Source organism: Notothenia rossii, assembly GCF_949606895.1.
Source record: "Notothenia rossii genome assembly, chromosome: 1".
Lineage (NCBI taxonomy): Eukaryota > Metazoa > Chordata > Actinopteri > Perciformes > Nototheniidae > Notothenia > Notothenia rossii.
This window is the reverse complement of record NC_136912.1, coordinates 45,418,710-45,440,688: the sequence shown is the minus strand read 5'-3', so window position 1 is coordinate 45,440,688 and position 21,979 is coordinate 45,418,710. Positions and strand designations below refer to the sequence as shown.

The window sequence follows — 21,979 nt, the reverse complement described above, 5'->3', positions numbered from 1 at the left end:
ATGCAGATGTTGTGGCAGCAGCACTCTTGATTCCCCCACTAACACCACACAGTTGTTTTCTGTTAGTAATGGTTAGAGGCTTCCTGATTATATACAATTTATAATTTTCCATCTTACACCTGTATTCTTACATCAGGAGGAATTAACTGCCCAATAGTATCAAAGTTTCTAACTGTCATGCCAGCGTGGCTCTGGCATTAGATAACATTCCTCCTGGGCTGCATTCCAAATCTCATACTTCCTCAGTTTACTCTCAGTATGTTCTGCAGCGTGTGTGCATGCAGAATAAAGACACTGCTTACACACTTCAGACTGTGACCACATGGTGTAGAACAACCTTTTATTATTGGCAAACTGAATTTCACATACTAATTTTGTTGGTAGTATGGGTATTTGAATGCACACCTGATCTCAGACTGACAAATGTGCAGCGGCCTATTAATGAAACATGTGTAAGGCTCATGCAGGGGTCAGTATTTTTCACATTTGTGTTTTTGGTAAATCTTCCTTGGAGGTAGAATGACGTGCATTCTAAGCAGATTGTGAATGCTGTGCATCACAGTGTGTGAGAGGCTCATATACAAAATGTATAAACTAACTAGTGCTACGTTGGTTTTAGTTCACATGGATTCATTAAGAAAGAAAGTATGTTAAGAGTAAAATAAAGCAGCAACTCCTTTTTTTATTTGTTTTAGTCGTTTTTTTATGTAGCAACTTGATAATGGCTGAAATAATAGACAGCTAGATTGGAGTTGAGTAAGACGTACATAAAATGTCTAAAGAACTTAGCGTGTTCTCTGATTTATGACATACTCTATATATATATATATATATATATATATATATACATACACACAACAGTGGGAGACTGGAAGAGCAGATGTAGGTTTTAAGATGATTTGTTGGAAAGTCAATCACTCAACTCATTTGTCCTGTTAGGATAAAATTCATGTCATTTTATATGTACTATCTTTTTTTCACCAGAATGCTCTGTCGGTGTTGACACTTTTCCACATTTCATGAGCTGCGTCAATGGAAATAAATTTTCTAAGAGCAACATATTTGTGTAAGCCGGTTGTGTAAAGCTGCTGCTGTTCCCCAACAGGACATTACTACACAGTGACACGAACATGTCACTGATAATCATCTATTATATCACTTACATTGAAATGCTAAAGCACGAGGCAAGGGTTGATTGACAGTCAGGGATTGTAGACGGACACCATCAGATTACATTAGAATAGCTCATGAAATAATTGATCTAGGTTTGAAGTCATTTCAGAAGGGTTCTTAGAATATTCTCTTGAAGGTATATCATATCACATATACATGTTTAATTTTTAAATGGGAAAGTTGATTTTCTGATATGACGAACAGGTCTCATTGTTACATTTATATAAACAGTATGAACATAACACACCAAGCATGTAATGAAAAAGTATTTTTCACTGCTATTTTCTTTTAAATACTAAAGCAAACATTATTTTTAACATATATTTAGTTAGAAAGAAAATAATCTCCCCTTTTATATTCTCAAAAAAGGTTAATAATTCACATTTACAGTTTTTTTCAGTTGCTAACACAAAAATCTCACAAAGCAAGATAATTATTTAAATTCACACTCAAAGAGCAAAACCTCAGCTCATGTCTCCAAAACGCTAAACACATTTTCAGATCTGCACCCAATTTGCAATTCAACTTGGTACTTTTTGCAAAACACTGCACAAGGTTCTCTAAGTAAGACACAGAAATCTGACATATTCACTCGTTTGCCATTTTCAAAACACTGCTATTAAAAATGCTACACACATGAACCAAATACACGTGCCAAATGGCCGTAAACACCAAAGTGTTTTACTGTTGACTCATCGATCAGGATGTAAGCACTAGAAAAAGGCTTCATGTAAGAAATGTATAAAAACAACAATGCATATATGGACAGCAGCAAGAGGACGAGGGAGGATGAGAGAGAGGGAAGTCTGAACGCTCTCAGTTTGTACGTGTCAACGATGAATCTTCCATGCAAACCAAAGTTAGCCATGGAGTGCCACAGGGCTCAGTGCTTGGACCTATTTTGTCACACTATATATGCTTCCGTTAGGCAATATTATAAGGAATCATTCTGTAAACTTTCATTGTTATGCGGATGATACTCAACTATATTTATCAATCAAGCCTGATGAAATTAATCATCTAAATAAAATTCAAGACTGCCTCAAGGACTTAAAAACGTGGATGACCTTCCATTTTTTGATGTTAAACACGACCAAAACTGAAGTTATTGTACTTGGCCCGAAGAATCTACGAAACTAATTATCTAAAGATATACTAAGTATGGATGGCATTAATTTGGCCTCCAGTGAGACTGTAAGGAATATTGGTGTTATATTTTATCAGGATTTATCCTTTAACACCCACATAAAATCAATTTCAAGGACCGCCTACTTCCATCTACGTAACATTGCAAAAATCAGGCATATCTTGCCTCAAAACGATGCAGAGAAACTAGTCCATGCATTTGTTACTTCAAGGCTGGATTATTGTAACTCCTTATTATCAGGGTGTACCAAGTAGTCAGTCAAGTCGCTTCAGCTGATTCAAAATGCTGCAGCTCGTGTACTAACCAGAGTTTGGAAAAGGGACCACATTACTCCTGTTCTGGCTGCCTTACACTGGCTCCCTATAGAACACAGGATAGAATTTAAAATTCTTCTTCTCGCCTACAAAGCCCTTAATGGGCAGACGCCATCTTACCTAAAATAACTCATTATACCCTACTGTCCTACGTAACTAGGGCATTGCGTTCCAAGAATGCAGGGTTGTTGGTTGTTCCTAGAGTCTCTAAAAGTACAATGGGAGCCAGAGCCTTTTCTTATCAAGCTCCACTTTTGTGGAATCAGCTTCCAGTTTGTGTTCGGGCGGCAGACACCCTATCCGTTTTTAAGAGTGCGCTTAAGACCTTCCTTTTTGATAAAGCTTATAGTTAGGGCTGATTAGATTCAGCCCCTAGTTTTGCTGATATCGGCTTAGTTTGTCGGGGGACATCTTACTTCTTCCTTCTCTCTGTCTATACCTGTGTACTCTCATGTTCCGATTAACCCAGCTTCCCCAAATTTCTTTCTTTTTGGTGTCTATATTACGCCGGGACCCGGAGTCATGGATGATCCTGCGGTCCTGTGTCATGGATTGCGAGTCCTGGATCTTGAGTCGTGGCTGTGGTCCTGGATCATAAGTCCTGGATGGATATCCTCGTGGATTCATCTTCCGATTATACACACATGCATTTTCAAACATTTGAACTACCTATGCTACAAATGTATTATTTTTTCAATTTACACACGGCATCTATTGCACGTCTGTCCGTCCTGGGAGAGGGATCTCTCCTCTGTTGCTCTCCCTGAGGTTTCTCCCATTTTCCCCTTTAAACTGTGGGTTTTCTCTGGAAGTTTTTCCTTGTACGATGTGAGGGTCTAAGGACAGAGGGTGTCGTATTGTCATACTGATATTCTGTACAAACTGTGAAGTCCACTGAGACAAATGTAACATTTGTGATATTGGGCTATATAAATAAACATTGATTGATTGAGATGAACTGAAGTCAGTTGAAGAGTTATTTGCAGCATATCGGTTGGTGTGTGGCGCAGTGTGTTATGCGTAGGTGTTCGGATCAGGGGGTTCAAACCCCACTGCTGTCAGCAGGTTTGTGTTTATGTAGTTTTGGGTGCAGTAATTCATTTTTGCAAGATATATGAGGTGTTTTGCAATTTGGGTGTGTGGTTTTGACAAAATGAGCCCTTTTGTATAAAAAAAAATTTGTTTTAGCAATTGACAAAAAATGTAAAATACATTTACTTTAAACAAGAAAAACACACTTGCCAAAGAATGAACAAGTCCTGCATCTCTTTATGCAACCATGTGTAGCAGAATGAGATAGGGTGATGGAAACTCATAGTTCCTCTCCACAGACAGGAAAAGGTTTGGGTGTTGCACAACATCACACATAAAGCACACTTCTCCCTGCAGCTGCTTCAAAATGGCCGTGATCGTCCCCCCCGGTGAGGGTCACATCGATGTGGAGGTTGGAGTGTATCAGGTGTTCCCCGGAGCTCAGCCCCAGGACGCTGCTGTGGAGGACACCCCAAAGACCAGTGAGTGCTGAGGGACAGGGGGGGGGGGGGGGGTTACAGTATATCAATATGAGATGATACATTATTTCCACATCTGCCATGTTGAGTTCCACCTGGAGTTAATTCACAAGTTACCCTGCAGTATACAAAGTCATTACAACTAGCTGCACCTTTACCAGCTTTGAGAACACTTTAATGATCAATCATTATAAAACATATCATATATTATTATTATTATTATTATTATTAAGCGTCTTTGAGTTGTGAAAAGCGCTATATAAATAAAATGCATTATTATTATTATATATTATTCTGAAATGGACCAATCTGTGATTATTAGTGAGATAAGTAAAAGATAGGAGAACTACTAGTAAAGTTAGCATGTATCATTGTGTGCGTGCGTGCGTGTGCGTGTGTGTGCGTGTGTGTGTGTTGCAGAGCTCCTTCTCTCCCTCTTCTCCTCTCTGTGGCTCTGCTGTGTGTTCTGCAGGCTGTTCTCAACATCTCTCTAAGACTCTCTCTCAGTCAGCCTGCTGCTGGAGGTAAGCTGCTCTCAGATCAGTGTTATCTTCTGTACTCTGGCAAGTTCATTCAAATAGCACCTTTCAACAAAAGGCAATTCAAAGTGAAAAACATTAAGAGCATTACGCGGCGGAATCACATTATAAAATGGCAAAAAAAAACGATTTAAAGTCATTAAAAAGCAAAGAAAATATAATTAACATAAACAGGGTAATGTAGTATAGAGTAATAAGAACTCATCTAAATAGTTAATTCAAGGCAAGAAATTACTCAGCTGTTGAAAAAACCTTTTTCAATGATTGTAGGAATGGGAGGTTTGATATAGGCCTGTAACTGTTCATTAATGAAGCGTCTAGATTATTCTTTTTTCAGAGCGGTTTAATGAAAGCAGTTTTCCGGGCCTGTGGAAATACACCTGAGTGAAGAGACTTGTTTACTATGTGAAGTAGATCTTAGGCCGAGGTGGGAAGTAACTAAGTACATTTTCTCAAGTACTTGTACTTAAATATGCTAATACACACATTGGGTAAAAATGTTTGCACAATGATTACTTTTACTTTTTATACTCTAAGTATATTTTGCTGATATTTTACTTTTACTTGAGTAAGATTTGGAATGCAGGACTTTTACTTGTAATTAAGTATGTTGACAAAAATGTATTAGTACTTTGAATCAAATGACACATCAGAATACTTCTTCCATCACTGAGCTGAGGGACAATGAGGAACATCTTTGAAAAAGCCTGTTGGTTTAAAATCACATGACACGCGTGTGTGTGTGTGTGTGTGTGTGTGTGTGTGTGTGTGTGTGTGTGTGTGTGTGTGTGTGTGTGTGTGTGTGTGTGTGTGTGTGTGTGTGTGTGTGTGTGTGTGTGTGTGTGTGTGTGTGTGTGTGTGAGCCAGAGCAGATCAGCTGTCCTGAGGGCTGGCTGATGTTCGGCTCCAGCTGTTACTTCTTCTCCACCCAGAGGAGGAGCTGGGATGACGGGCGAGGGACTGTGAGAAGAGAGGAGCTGACCTGGTGATCATCGAGAGCCGGCAGGAGCCCCATGTTCCTCTGCATGTGTACAGCTGCAGAGTCTTTCTCTTTTCTTTTGAGCAGCCATCTTAACCCCCCTGTCACGTTCGTCTCTCTCTCCCCTTACTTTGGTGTTCCTGATCAAATGTGACCGGTGTGTTTTGACTCCTTCAGAGCTCTCAAGTCTCACGCATTTGGCGTGAGACACACGCATTTCACTCCATTCACACGCTCACACGCCACACCTTGTATTTCTCACGCAGAGATTTCTTTCCAGGGTACCGCCCACCAAGTTGCGCGGCAATTTTGTAAACAAACTAGGCTTGTTTGAGACGCGTGCACTGCACTCCACAAGCAACCCCCCCGTTGACATTCGCGATCGCAACTTTGAGGGGAGCCAGAAGTTGGAGTACCAAACACCTCTGTCAAAATCTCACTCTGAACTCTGTTCAAAACTTGAGAGCCCTGCTGCTTTTAAATTAACACGAAAACCATTCATCATCACCACCACATTTTATTAAACTCACTTTTAAGCTGTAAACAATGTCCCTGCAGTGAATATACAGAGAATAGACATTGAAAATGTATCAAGCAAAATCAACATTTTATCGATGTGTGTGTATCTGATGGATGAACATAATCTAGGGTTACCCATTCATTTCCTATGGATGTCATTTTTGATCGGGAACACCAAAGGTGTGACAAAGTTGAATAAACCACTCAAAATTCCTTGAGGCAATCAAATGTTAAACACAATATTTATGATTGATGAAAGCATGAAATCGCTCAGATTTGACTCGAACACGACACAAGGATACAACAAGACTACAGTTGAAAAAAAGAAGAAATAACAAATAAACAACAATTAGAAGTCATAAGAAATAGTATCTTTAAAGGACTAGCCTGAGATAATGTATGCCTCTGATGAAATGCTCTGTGAGATGAGTGGTGTATATAAACACAGTGTGTGATACTGTAGCTCCATGGTGACCAGTTGTTGCTCTCACAGGCCTTCCTCACTGGATTCAGCCCAGCAGCCTGGGTCGGGATGACGGACAGAGAGAGGGAGGGAACCTGGGTCTGGGTGGACGGGACCCCGGTGAACAGACAGAGGTGAGGGTGTGTGTGTGTGTGTGTGTGTGTGTGTGTGTGTGTGTGTGTGTGTGTGTGTGTGTGTGTGTGTGTGTGTGTGTGTGTGTGTGTGTGTGTGTGTGTGTGTGTGTGTGTGTGTGTGTGTGTGTGTGTGTGTGTGTGTGTGTGTGTGTGTGTGTGTGTGTGTGTGTAGCTTGCTGTGGGCCCCTGGGCAGCCTGATGACTCGTTGGGAGGAGAAGAATGCGGTGACCTTCACGACATGACTCAGTTCCTCGGCCTGAACGACGTCAACTGCATCGTCAGACTACAGTGGATCTGTGAGAAGAGCCTGACGGAGCTCTGATGAGTGTGTCTGCAGGGCCGTTCCTGACTACAGGCCGATCACGCAGACTGCGTGGAGCCTCACCTTGCGTAGGGGGCATCATCTTGCGGAGGGAGCCTCAATTGAGCCGAACATGCGGAGCACCTACGCGCCTATGATGCGCAATTAGCAGGGTTTCTCCGCTGTGAGGCTCCACTAACACATCCGTCGCCATCGACGCTCGCGAAACAGAGGGCCTCATCGTATAACTTATTGGCGTGGGGCCCAGGGGCGTCAGCTGACCCAATACTATACAGGGGCACAACAGGGGCACAGAAAAGAAAAATGTTTTGCAGTTATTTCTTTGAAAAAAGCATGGGCACAGATAATTAATGCAAGCACGCGAGCAAACATTTTTTTGCACTTATTTATTATAATAAAGTGTCATAAATAAATAGTACAATCAGATTGTTATTTTCTGCATCATTAAATATCTAGCCTACCTGAACCAAACTGAATTGAATTGGCCTACTTGTGAACTTAACTGTATACAGTATCTCTAAATCACTAACTGATGAAGGCAAAAGAGGCACAATGAATCTTCATGAAATATCTGTCAGCAAACATGGACTTGAAAACTGAAAACTGAAAGAGAACCCCCCATCCTATGATGGTGTGATGGTGACTATCCTATGAGGTGTGTACATGGTCAGAGAGATGGGAGAGGTCTATGTTCATTTTTTTTAAAGTAAACTGTAACGTCTCGGTTTCAGTTTTGCAAAGCTATCAATCAATTGACAGTGGCTTAACTTGGAGAGTGCTCCTCTCTCAACAGACATGATGGCAAGATGGTGGAGTCTGTCTTGCCCCATTGTGCTTCTTAACCACGTGTGGAGGCGTCTCAGCACGCTGAATGTACGTTCACAAGTGCAGCTGGACACTGGAATGGTCAGAGATATCTGAATGACCTGTGTCAATGTTGGGAACATGACATGATCCAGCAAACTGAAAAGACATTGCATGTCAGTGATTGGAAGGCTTTCCTGCTTTCTGGCCAGATAGTTTTTAGCCACCAGCACTTCCTCTTGCTTTAGATCCACATTATAATGATCTGCCAGACCTCTGAGGTCCTCCTCACAGAGAAAGTTGCTAGATCCTGGATTACAGGCCTGAACACCTTTTAGAACGCTGCTCCATCTCAGCAACCATCCTGTCAAGGCAAGGTAGATACACTGCGGTTCTCAACTTCTCGGCATTCCCTAGGTCACTCGCTGCCCCACAACTAGACTCGACTACATACTCCTCCATGCGTCTCTGCTTCTGCCTTTGTCTTGGTACAGCACATGACTCAGGGATTTGGTGTGTTTCGCACAAGGCCTTTGCACGGTCATAATACCTCTGCTGCTTTGTCATCAGTGCGCATTTCTTGTAGAGTGGCGCACACAGCGCATTTGAACTCCTCAGCTTTTGCCAGGTCCACAGTTTCACTTTGTAGGTATTTGTGTAGACTTTCTGTCACAGACAAAAAAGTCTTGAACATCATCAATAGATAAACTGTGGAGAACCTTGCAAGGTTGGCATGCAGACCCACAGCCGTAGGGTTGCTGATATTGGACAGGCACGTGAGAACTGCTGGGAAATTCTCTATCATAGCGTTGATAGACCTCAGCTGGCAAGACCATCGGGTCTTGGACAGCTGTACAAGCTCAGAAGCTTGTAAGCCAAGCTGTTTCTGAGTCTCCTTAAACTTGTCATGGTTCACAAGGGAGCCAGAAAAGAATGTATAGACATTCTGCAGGAGGTCAAATAACTTCCTGGCCTCTGGTATGGCCAGACATGTGGAACAGAGCACTAAATTCAATTGATGTGAATAGCAGTGCACATAAATGGCCATGGGATGGTTCTCTCGGAACTTTGCTTGGACCCCTCCAACAGCCCCACTCATGACTGAGGCGCCATCATAAGCCTGTGCAACCACCTTCACATGGTCTATGCCATTCAACCTTAGCTGTTGTTCAATGGCAGTTGTAATGGACTCCGCGTCAAAACCCTTCAAATCTACCATAGCTAGTAAATGTTCTTGCACACTCCCCCCAGCAACATATCGGACACACACAGCTAGCTGCTCAGTGCTGCCATCTCTTGCTTCGTCAGCCATCACTGAAAACATTCCAGCCTCCTTAATGTCTTTACTGATAGCTTTTGTTATCTCCTGGGCACAGCACTGAATTACTTCATTTTGTGATGAAGGTGACAAGTATGTAGTGTGTGATGGTGCTGAATATGTCTGAAGGAAAGGGTCGAACTCTTTCAAGAGGTTCATGCATTCCAGAAAGTTCCCCTGGTTGTCGCTGGACATGCCCTCATCATGGCCACGGAATGGGATATTTTGTTTTCCCAAAAACTTGGTAACAGCCACAACCCGGCTGAGGTACTCCCGTCTCTCTTTTATTTCATGCTCACTGGCAGAATCCAAATGGTCGACAACACTGCCATGAGCCTCACTGGCTTTATAACTACACCAAGACTGCATGCTTGCCTTATGTGCTGGTGATTTCTCATGCTCTCTATAGACATCCAGAGCTTTTTTCCAATTTTGAAAGCCAGTGTTTACAAAGGTGTCATTCTTCAAATGTTTCCCAAATATTCTACAGGGAAAACAAAACGCTGCATCTTTAGCCTTGGAATATTCCAGCCATGTAAAGCTTTCAAACCAGTTGGCGTTAAATGATCGATTCTTTGCACCAAAGTTGTGCTGGGGATATTTTGACAACTTAACTTGGTTTGGGCCAGACTCCTTTCCCCCAAGATCACTTGTATGTCCCTCAAGATTGTGGACACTGCTTTTTTCTCTTGCCCCCAGTCTAATGTTCTCTGCCACTGTGGCAACTGTTTTCTCAGTCTCATCTCTGGGGTGTGATCTCTCCGGCCTGTCTGTCTCTTGTTGTCCTTCCTTCTCTCTCTGCCTTTCCCCTGCCTCAACCAGCTCAATCTCTTCTGCCCTCTGACTCTCCTGTCTGGTGCAACGTACAAAAAAATCATATGCTCAATAGTTACCTCAGATAACCATTAAAAGTTCAAATAACATTCATCACATCTATAAGTAGGGACATTTACAGTAGCTAACTACATTGTCAGCTGAGTCTCACTCTCACCTGTCAGTGTCATCTCTCAGTGTCATCCCTTCCTGTGTCCCTTCAATCTCCTCCTCTCCTCCTCTGCACTCTGCTGCACTGAGTCTTGAAACAACATGAACATATTACAGTCTAATGTCTGCATTTTCATTATCTACATTTTTACATATGCAGATGTAAGGTTACTTGTGTATAACCTGTTTGCAGTTATTCCTAATTAATATTAAATTAATAGCCATATCACCTCTGCTCGTGCTCATCAACATCCCTCTCTCCTTCACCTCCTCCGACACTCTGCTGCTCCTCTTTGTCTGGACAGATATGTAACTGTTAGGCTAGTGACCAGTGGTGAACTCAACTTGTGGGTTGTTACCTAAAAGTGGTTTGGGTTGCCTTGTTACCTAGCTTACCTCTCTCATTTCTCCTTGCTGCTTTATCCCTGCTCCGAGCGAATAACTTTCTGATGTCCATTTACAAGATACTAAATACTAAAATACAGAATACTATCAAATCAATCAAATCGTGAAGTGATAAATAATGGGAAACCAACGCCGGAGCTAAAAGGTATGTTTCAAAAGACGGTTAGGATAACTCCATCGACTACTCACGTTCAAAGCCACATTTCTTTGAAAATGTTTCACCTCAATAATAGATTTCGTGATTTAAGATACTTGGGTTTATATATTTCTAAATCTGACACTGAAACTGTCAGTGCCTCACCAGCCACGAACCTCAGCGCATGTCACTGCTATTCACATCTCCATCCATTTAGCCTAGTCTATTATGTTTTATAAATTATTAAAAAGTGCTATTTATACAAATCACATAACATTTAACAGTGTAGGCTATACGATTAGCTTCCAGGCAAACTCATTAAAATATATAGCCTACTCCTGTGTGACCTTCACTTCTAAAACTAAGATTATGTTCATCGTAAAATTACGTTGCTTACCAGATTGACCGCAAGCTTTATTTCATGGTATCCTGAACTACCAAGGCAAAACACGCATCAACACTACGGGTTATCAGAAGGGACAAAAAACATTCGAATAAACAAATGAAAGCAGCGTGTGCTGAATAGGACTAGTCTTATGCTGTGCAAGAGAGGTTTACAGTAGCAAAATTGAGTTCGCATTGACGGCCACAATGCTTGTAAAAGACGCTCCGTGCAAAGGGGTTATAAAGTTACCAGACACACGGGCAGGCAAGTGCATAGAGTTACTAGTCCGATAGGAAAGTTACTAGACCCGGGCGTGCGGGCGTGTCGCCATTTCGAACCCTGAATAAATTAATTAATTAATTAAAAAATCAGTGACCCAGGCATACCGGGGCACCTCAGATCTACAGGGGGGCACGTGCCCCCGTGAAAAGGGTCTCGCGACGCCGGGGGCCTCATGTTGGCCAGGGACAGCCCAGTGTGTGCGCGCGTGTGAACGCTGCGTCCACGTCCACTTCCTCATATACTCTGCTGCTGTCTGCACTGCAGTGATGTCACAGTGAAACCCATTGTAACGAAAAGTTTGAATCAGAGATAACGGTACCACAACGATGCGTTTCAAATTAACCCAGGCTTTCTTCTTCTGTAACCATCTCTATTTGGTTGGTCTTTTGTAAAAAAAAAGATTGATAGCCGCCTACATTTTTTTTACAGCAAAGCACATCCTGTTACTAATCTTTTAAATTCACAAATAATCATCAGCACTCTCATTCCCTCACTTTTGTTTCTAACTTGATAACATCATTATTCATTCCTAATGCTTAATTGATAGCGCAAAATAAACAATTGTCAACATTTCTTGCCTCTGATTATTACACATTATGGATGTATTTAGTATGATGATCATCATCCTTATTTTATTTATTTACAAGTTTAAATAAAAAAACAAGCACAATCATAAGACATAATGGAGACATGTGAAATGGGACACCCCAATAAGCTATAGGGAGCTTGAGAATAGGGGTCCAGACAGTAATCATAAAGTATTTACCTTTACCTTTATATTTTCTATCTTCTCCACCCTCTTGGACCCCCCCAAAGCACCTCCCCCCTCCTCCCTTCTGTCAAGCGACTTTGTTAACCATTTTGAAAAAAAGGTTGATGATATTCGCTCTTCTTTTTCTGACTCACCTTTACTCACCGCTGGGTCACCAGACCCTCCCTTCACCCACACACTGACCTCCTTCACCTCTGGGTCACCAGACCCTCCCTTCACCCACACACTGACCTCCTTCTCCCCTCTCTCTCCAAGTGAGGTTCTTACCCTCGTTACCTCTGCCCGTCCTACCACCTGTTCTCTGGACCCTATCCCCTCAAACCTCCTTCAGACTATCGCTCCTGATATTCTACCATTTCTCACCCATTTCATCAACACTTCTCTAACTTCTGGTCACTTTCCAAACAGTCTAAAGGAGGCAAGAGTAAACCCTCTCCTAAAGAAACCCACTCTCAACCCGTCTGATGTTATTAACTACAGACCCGTCTCTCTCCTCCCGTTCCTGTCTAAAACACTTGAACGCGCTGTCTTTAAACAACTCTCCTCTTATCTCCATCAGAACAACCTTCTGGATCCGCACCAGTCTGGTTTCAAGGCAGGTCACTCAACAGAAACTGCTCTCCTTGCTGTCTCTGACAAACTGCACACTGCTAAAGCAGCCTCCCTCTCCTCTGTCATCATCCTTCTGGACCTGTCTGCTGCATTCGACACGGTGAACCATCGGATCCTCCTTCGCACTGTCCAAGAACTTGGAGTTTCAGGCACCGCACTTTCCCTCCTCACCTCATACCTCAACGACCGCACCTACAGGGTTACTTGGAGAGGGTCCGAGTCCGACCCTTGTCAATTAACTACAGGGGTCCCTCAGGGCTCGGTTCTTGGTCCCCTCCTCTTCTCCCTGTACACAAACTCGCTCGGGTCTGTCATTAGCCCGCATGGTTTTTCATACCACTGCTACGCTGACGACACCCAACTAATTCTGTCCTTTCCCCGCTCAGAGACCCTGGTCGTCGCACGCATCTCTGCTTGCCTAGCAGACATCTCTCGGTGGATGTCTGCTCATCACCAGACAGTAATCATAAAGTATTTACCTTTACCTTTATATTTTCTATCTTCTCCACCCTCTTGGACCCCCTCTTAGCTCAACCTTGACAAGACTGAACTGCTCTTCCTTCCGGGAAAAGATTGTCCCACTCTTGACCTAACAATCAACATCGGCACCTCTGTTGTTTCCCCGACTCAGACTGCAAGGAATCTGGGTGTGGTCCTAGATAACAAACTGTCCTTCACTGCAAACATCGCTGCTACAACCCGCTGCTGCAGATACACGCTTTACAACATCAGGAGGATACGTCCCCAGCTGACCCAGACATCAGCGCAGATTCTGGTCCAGGCTCTCGTCATCTCACGCCTAGACTACTGCAACTCCCTCCTGGCTGGTCTACCTGCATGTGCCATCCGACCTCTGCAGCTCATCCAGAATGCAGCGGCTCGTCTGGTCTTCAACCTTCCCAAATTCTCCCACACCACACCGCTCCTCCGCTCCCTTCACTGGCTTCCAGTAACTGCTAGAATCCACTTCAAGACACTGGTACTTGCGTACCATGCTGCGAATGGATCTGGCCCTTCCTACATCCAGGACATGGTTAAACCGTACACCCCAGCACGTGCACTCCGCTCTGCATCAGCCAAACAGCTCGCTGCACCCGCACTGCGAGGGGGACCCAAGTTCCCGTCAGCAAAAACACGTGGGTTTGCTATCCTGGCTCCAAAATGGTGGAATGAGCTCCCCATTGAAATCAGGACAGCAGAAAGCTTACACATCTTCCGACGCAAACTGAAAACTCATCTCTTTAGACTCCACTTCGAGCGATAGAATTACTAACAAAGCACTTATATACTAATAAAGGGCTGGCTTTCTAAATGCCAGTTGAGTAGCACTTGAAATGTTTGGCTCTATGAAACCTGATGTACTTATATGATTCTGTTTTCTTAAAGGTTGTATCTTCCTGGTCGAATGCACTTATTGTAAGTCGCTTTGGATAAAAGCGTCAGCTAAATGCAATGTAATGTAACATAATGTATCATTACTATGGAATTGAGAGAGATCATGTATTAATCCAAAACGTTACAATCCAAAGACATACACTAACCAAAAATCCTCAAACGACTCTAAACTACTTAATGGTCTAAAATATTTATTTCATCAGTCTAAACTTTTGTTTAAAAAGTTCAGGTAAAATATGGAAACAGACACCTTATATGGGGAAATGATGGTACATATAAATAATGCATTTCAGAGGAAATAATCTCTCTGACATATTTGCTTAACAAGCTTTAAGCGCTTTTTAAAGACAGACAAAGATAAAGACCTTTATTCCATACTTGAGAACCTTTGCAGACCACACTAAAGCTGCAGTTTGAGCTTTTTACCCTTTATAAAATCCTAATTCCTAGTTCAGCCATGAGCTCCTGAAACACAGACAGCTATCAGAGGATCAGTGAGACACTCCAACCAGCTGTGCACCTGATTCCTGCAGGTGACAACACCCTCATCACCTCTCTGGAGGGAATACATACAGATGTAGCACCTCATTTCAGACTCCAGCTTACAGCTTCCTGCCTACGACCTGCCTAAGACCAGTATCAAGGAATGTTAAGCCCTCCCGCTATTTTCCAAGAGGGCGTTGCCAGATTTTCAATTTCAGGTTTTAACCAGGAGATGGCGCGTCATTCACAAATACAGAAAGACAAGTTTCATGGACTTTCAGTTGTGTTTTGAAGAGCATTTGAACACATCAATATTTTAGATTACTAACTAAAGTATATCTAATCTTGTAATTCAATAATATATAGTCTTTATTAAATAATCATAATAATAATAATGTAAATGTTTACATTACACTTCTTTATTTGTTATGCTCTTACTTTTACCTTTACAATCGTTTGCTTTAATATGCAGTATATTTTTAGTATATTTTTGTGTTTACTTCCTCCTGCTCCCTTTCGGACACATACTGTATGATTTATTATTATTATTAATATGAAGATATTATTAAGATAAGATAAGATGTTACTTTATTGATTGAACATTTTTGTTTAAAATGTGCTGTCTGTCCCACGGTAATTCAGAAGGCTCACAGGTCACATTCCGACCATTATTTAAAACAATATTGTAGGTGCCTCCCACCGTCTACAGTTTGATTTGCATAGAGGGAGCTCTGTGGCTGAATGGCCAGCGATTAGGTGTGGCACATTTATCATAGGTGATCAGAGCTAACTGCCTGCTGTCAGATTTTATTTATCTGATCTGATTTTAAGACTTTCTGCGCTCATAAAGAATGATAAGAATAAGAATAATGCGTATTGAACTGGTTTCATTAATTAATGAGTTTATTTAACACTAGAACCGCCAATCGGGTCAATTTGTGTGATGTGTGTTGTGTGTGTGCAATGTAACTTTTTTTCAACAAAATATTAAAGTCTCCCAGTCCGTGACTTTTCCTGAAAGTGTGTTATGTAGCACCCTATGTTGTTAAAAATTGCATTCTAATAGCGGGATTTGACGGTTTTAGGTAGGCCTATACACAAACCTCTGGCGGTTCTAGTGTTAAGGTAATCAGGTACAGTAGAAGCCCTTTTTTTATCAGTAACAAATTTAGCAGTTGAACATAAAAGTCAACTAACTGAGGGTCACTTGCAATGACAGTGTTGTGTCTACTGTAAGCTTGTCACTCAGTTAATTTAGCTGCTGGAGAAGAAAGATCAGGGGGGAGGGGGGAGAGAGCTGTGGTTGATGGGCCATTAGTTGTGTAAATACACAGCTGAAAGCTGCCGTTTCATTCAGACTGTTTAAAAACGGTAACAACGGTCTATTTTTCTTAGCGGATGCATGTCAATTTAAATCAATACAACTATTTTTTCAATCAATAAAAACATTTTCGAAATCCATAAAAGCATTTCAATTAATATTGGGAGTCATGTCGTTACTTTCTTGAGAATGTGGCCATGTAATAAGCGGGATCATATGCAGCAACTTGTTCCTCATGGGGAAAATAACACCCTTCATGCTAATCAAGATCTATCTGCCGTCGAGGCTCCATTAAAATATAAATATTTTAAGTGAATTACTGAGTTTAGGCACGTTAGTGACGTTTTAATGAAGTTGAATACAGTATATTCATATTTGTCAGTGATTTCATGTCAATTCGGCGAACATAAACGATGGTGAAGATGATGATTAAATTAGGATTACATATCGAGAGCCTTTCTGTATTTGGTAAAGTTCAACTTGTGACTGATCCTCTTTGATCCATGTGTCCCAATGATATTTGAGACTTTCTGAGTGATGCACAATTAACAGTTGAGCGCTAGTGTTTCTGTTGTTGCATCCATCCAAGCCTTCGTCAGAGTGTTTCCTACCCCTGTAACGCAATTTATTTGACATTACCACTGCTCATACTGATCACATTGATCACCCCCCAGGAATTCACATAACTACTCTTTCCTCTCACGTGTCACTCTATCTTCTGAGATCATTCTGACCTGTCTTCCCTCTCGCTGTCCCTCCCAACGCCTCACCATCCCACCTCTGAATCAGCAATGTGCTGTAACTGGAGACTGTGACCCAGTCATCACCCCCATCCTGTAAAAGAGGGCTAACCCTGGACGCCCGCAAACCGAATGAAAGAAAAAATATCTGAAATAGTTGCATACAGTTTAAACAATATAGGAATCTAAATGTTGTAGTGTTGTAATCTACATGTAAAACTGTATTACAAAAGCTGATCCACATAGAACAAAATGAACCATTGACTTTAATTCAATGTATTATTGTCAACAGATTTCACATAACTGTATTAGGTAAGTTAAAAGCAATAATATTACATTTAAATTATATAATAGGTTAAACTTAATATAATTGGTTTCGACTTACTTAAAACAGCTGTGTGACATTTGTTGACATAATACATTTAATTAAAGTCAATTTCTGAGATTTTTCAGAGCGTGTGACACAGATTTAGCTTGTTTGTTCTATCTATGCGACACCACATGATAGATTTGAAGTGCTGTTAATGTAGCACTTCAAATGCATTTGGCTATTTACAGCCAAATGTAAATAGTTTACATTTGGCTGTACTGTAAACTATTCATTAGGTGTGAGTTACAGTTAAGGGGGAATAATACAAATGCCTTACACTGGTTCAGTCTGTCTGTGGGATCCAGGGAGAAGAGCTGTCTGTGTGTCTGTGAAATACCAGAGACGGAGGAGGCAAACCAGAGGGAGGAAGGTCAGAACACTTCAAACCTCTGCTGCACATGCAGTATTCAGAGCAGATAAAGTCTAAGTTTAGTTCCTCTGATGTGACTTTGTAGATGGTTCAAAGGGGCCTCACCGTTTGGATTACTTCTCTCCTTTGTCTTGGATATTTTCATTCTTAATTTCAATCTATATCCCCTGGATCTTTGAGGGAAGGGACCCAGGTCTCCATATTGGTCTGGAGATGCAGGAGGCCATGAAGAAGAAGCGAGCTCAGAGGACCAGCACTAACCTCTCCAAAGCAGTTCGGTAGTGAGTTTCTTTCATTTGACGAAAGAGAAAGCCATTCAACAACATAGATAGGAAGGATGTACTTTTTTTGTTTGCATTTGGCAAAATCCGCTTTTTGAGTTTGATATTTCACTGATTTCCCATTGATCAGTCTATAAATGTAAATGTAATTATTAGCGATAAAAACACTCATCCTGTTCATCTGCTAACCACTTCCACTTCTGCATGTCATTCTTTAAGCATGATACCTAACCCCTGTCTATAGAATGTGAGTGATAAGTAACGTTTTGAAAATCACAATTTAAAGACTTTCAGTTGGATTGATTACTATGATCTGTCAACTCTCATATAGTATTTTCCTCATGGTGGTGTGGACAACAATTGTTGAGAATGAATTGCATCAATTTCAAGATTACCTAAATGCTGTAAATGAAGTTTAACGTTTTTTTTTTAAAGGTAATCTATAGCTTTTCTCCTTCGTAAAGGAAGTCTGTGGTAGTCAGTTTGGATTCCCCATAGTTACATCAGATTCCCCTGTCACTGCAGAGACAAATGTCCTGAGAAACTTCTGCAGCATAATCTAAATTCTCCTGTCTCCTGCACCGTGTTTTCAAGTTCCTTAAAGAGCATCTTGCAGGGGGGTTTTTTTTCTACATTTATGCTTAAACTTGCTTGAAATTACAATTAAAAAAGTGAATGTAGGATTTGATATGTTTTACGAGACATAAGGGCAGGAATTCAGAGGGAAAAGAGCCATTTTGAGCTCTGCTCTTAAAAACTGCTTTTTTTTAAGGTCATACGTCAAACGTGTCATATTACATCACAAAGGGTAAACATCTCCGCTCTCTGACCGCGGGTATAGTTAGTAGTTGAGTTGAGCGGTTGTGTTTTAGTGAGCTGGTATTTTTCGGTAGTTTTACATTGTATTTCACCATTTGTAATCATGGTGCAGTATTGTGTTTGTGCAGGTTGCACAAATACCAGCCTGTCAGGACATCGAGTCCACAGTTTCCCTCACGGGAAAAGGACCGGAGCTAGCGTTCGTTTCTGGGTGCGTTGTGCATACACCTCCCTGCAGCACATACTCTCCACAGCTTTATCAGGAAACCGTATTACGTCTCTCTCCCCCCCCCTTCGCTGCTCTCTCTCTCTCTCCCCTCCGTTACACGGCACCGTAAGCCGTAGTGTGGAGTTGCATTAGGTAACGCTGTGGTGGCTGTACTGCTCCAGCCGTCTCCTTTGTGTTTGTTTGCCTGTGTTGTTTGTGTGTGCGTGGTGGCTGTCACTCCTGGCTTCCGGCTCAACCTCCACTCACCTGCTGCAATCAGCTGTGCACCCTCCCCGACTACACACCTGCTTTCCATCAAGCCATTTACAACGCATATCAACGGAGGCTCAACAACCTTTCTCCGCCAGATCGTCAAGTATCAGCCGTATCTCGCGTCTCCCCTCCGGTACACAGCACCGTAGTGTGGAGTTGCATTAGGTAATGCGAGATACAGCTGATACTTGCGCATTGGTTTCTGTTATGGATCAGTATCAACAGTCCTGCCAGTAACGTTACTATATTATCAATGCTACTTTAGTTATAGCCTGATATATGATAGCTAACTTCACAATGTTGTGATGTGATGTTAGCTAACATTCTGTAGCTAACGCCGGTCACTCACCAAGATAGCTGCCCAGTTCTCCACTGGTTCTCCTCACACCACAGCTCAATTTCTCTCTGATGGCCCTTATTTCTTCTAATCCTTGGCTGCTCCTGGTCTCTTGGACGCCTAGCAGGCTCATAATTATAAGGTTGTGGTCCGTCATATGCATTCGAATATTCATGTTCAACTTCTTCTGTGTCTTCTGTGTTGAAACTAGCATTGGGATCCATGTTTATTAATACGTTACACCGGCCGCTCTCCCCCTTGTTTCCCCCATGTTACGTCACACGCGGGAGGTCACGTGCCGAGGCTTCTTTATGCGGAAGTGAACATTTCTTACAAAAACGACGCCAGATGTCACTGTAGTGTATATTTCTGTATATTTTTTTGAACATCTAGTGTATTCATCATTTTCCTACACATTTATTCACAGGTGTCTTTAACCTGGAAGTTGCTCATTAAACTCTTGATAAGTGACATCCTGGCGGTAGGCCCGACTGACATTCTGTCTCTCAGAGGCTGGCTGAAGGTTCTGGTATCCAGAGATGGGAAAAGTACACACATCCTTCAGTCAAGTCAAAGCACAGATACTTGTGTTTAAAAATACTCTGGTAAAAGTTGAGGTAAAGAAGTATGGGTTTGAAATGCACTCAACTAAAAAGTAGCCATAACTACCAGCTGCTTTATAGAACATCTCCCTCACGTACATAGCCGTGGGAACATATTTCAAATGGGGGGTGCTGTGGGGATGACACCAGGGCTGCTTCTGACCAATGTGCTGCCCTATAGGCAAGATTTTAGCTGGCAATGAAAAACCTCTACAAAAGACCAATACACTATGAAAAGAGAAACATATTGACATGGTGGACAGCTTATATAAAAAGGCTTGAAATGTATTTAGTATTATAATATGTTTTAATTGGGGGCTGGACTTCAAATCCTTTAGGGGGGTCCGGGGTTGCGCCCCCGGGAAGATTTTTTTTAACATTTTAAAGTAAAATGCTTCAATCTGGTGCACTTTGAGCGCCCAATTACTAGAGACTGATCTAGGGGGTACAACTCAAAACACCCATATTAAAAAGATCGGTTTGCATTTTATTAATCAAATAAGTATGTGAACATTTTCAATAACCTACCATAGCCAATAACAAATAAATGTAACTTATTTTATTTTTGTTGTTCATTCATATCTTATTTGACCAGTTAACATTTATTTATGCATATTTTTAAATCTCTCCAACTTTAAACAATATTTTTGGTTTACTGTCCTATAGTACGCTATACATTGGAATGATTTCAAACCTTTTTTTATTTATCCTAATAATTATAAAGGTGTGCCTTGGAAATATTTGTTTACATAATTGTGATCAATACGTTTGAGACTCACTGAGATAATTTAGACTAAAATGAACTATCTAAACCCTCAGAGTCCTTTACCTCACTGAACCTCTCAGTCTGACAGGACAGAACTCTCCCTCCACATTATTGTAGAAACAGCTTCTTATATCCGTTAGTGCAGCAGAAGCTAACAACAATCCCCGCCGGTACCGGTGCACCCCCTCTCTCTATCTCTCTCACTTTGGCTGTGAGCTGCGGGCGCCTGAGCCAACATCCCCCACTTTCATCACTACAGCGCCCATCGTACAGGGCAAATGGAAAATGTAACCGGGGTGAAAAGGGTGTTATCTTTACTTAATTATGAATGTTGTTACATCAAGGCTGAAAATTCTTTTTTTTTGTATTATATTAGTCTTGTAGAAGTGCAGATCCCCTGTCATCCACCAGGGGGTGCTGCAGCACCCTCAGCACCCCTACTTCCCACGGCCCTGCTCACGTACAACCTCGGGTGGTTAGGATGGTCTCAAAAGTCAAGTCAAAAGTCAACTTTATTGTCAATCTTTCAGTTTGTGTGTACAGACAGAGATCGGAATACGGTTTCCCACAATCGCAAATATAAAAATAAAAATAGAAATATCTATAAAATATGTATATCCTATATATACACAATCAACAGACACATGTATACATGTGCGCACATTAAGATAAAAAACTAACAATATATACAAAATAACAGTCACTTCAATATCTTGGGAATGTACATTAGTGCAAGATTGTCCGTAGCAGCGTCTCTTCTCTCAGTCGGGTCAATATTGCTAACTTCACTTGCCCTTCTTCTTCTCTAACGTTAGCCATATTTCCTGCTGTCAAAGGCAAGTCCATAATATATGAGCAACATTGCATCTATGTACTGACGTAGTCACATCAAGTGTCACAAATTGAAGAACAATGTGTCACATCATACACAGAGTAAACTGCATACTTTGTAATGACTTCCTTTATCTTGTAGATCAACATTTTTGCAATAATGCTATATGCAGCGTGATTGAAAAAATCATCAGAAATGGAAAGCATGGGAAAAGTACTTATTTATATCATGAATGATGAAATCATGAGGGCCTTCACTGCTGGATAAAGCAGATGCCATATAAGACCTGTTGAAGAATGTGCACACAATGGTCTGTATATCGTTTATACTCTTTGAGTAACATAGGAGATGTAAAGTACTTTGAACTTGCAAACATTAATGT

At 41.5% G+C, this 21,979-nt stretch overlaps 1 protein-coding gene across 1 annotated transcript; it reads right to left on the bottom strand.

The window, feature by feature from the left end:
• Positions 1–6,407: 6,407 nt before the first annotated feature.
• LOC307022462 (uncharacterized protein) lies at positions 6,408–11,960 on the bottom strand. Its single transcript, XM_079655269.1, has 5 exons — positions 11,147–11,960; positions 10,605–10,682; positions 10,439–10,505; positions 10,216–10,299; positions 6,408–7,369 (listed from the first exon to the last, which is right to left on the bottom strand). The coding sequence occupies exons 2-5, from the start codon at positions 10,663–10,665 to the stop codon at positions 7,234–7,236; spliced, it is 348 nt and encodes a 115-aa protein (XP_079511395.1). The 5' UTR covers positions 10,666–10,682; positions 11,147–11,960; the 3' UTR covers positions 6,408–7,233.
• Positions 11,961–21,979: the final 10,019 nt, after the last annotated feature.

What these genes read in the sequence shown, in the direction of transcription:
- LOC307022462 (XM_079655269.1), bottom strand. Translation starts at nt 10,665, where the DNA reads ATGGACATCAGAAAGTTATTCGCTCGGAGCAGGGATAAAGCAGCAAGG. An exon ending in AGCAAGGAGAAATGAGAGAG is followed by an intron (nt 10,506 to 10,604) that starts GTAAGCTAGGTA and finishes ATATCTGTCCAG; the next exon opens with ACAAAGAGGAGCAGCAGAGT. An exon ending in GTTGATGAGCACGAGCAGAG is followed by an intron (nt 10,300 to 10,438) that starts GTGATATGGCTA and finishes TGTTGTTTCAAG; the next exon opens with ACTCAGTGCAGCAGAGTGCA.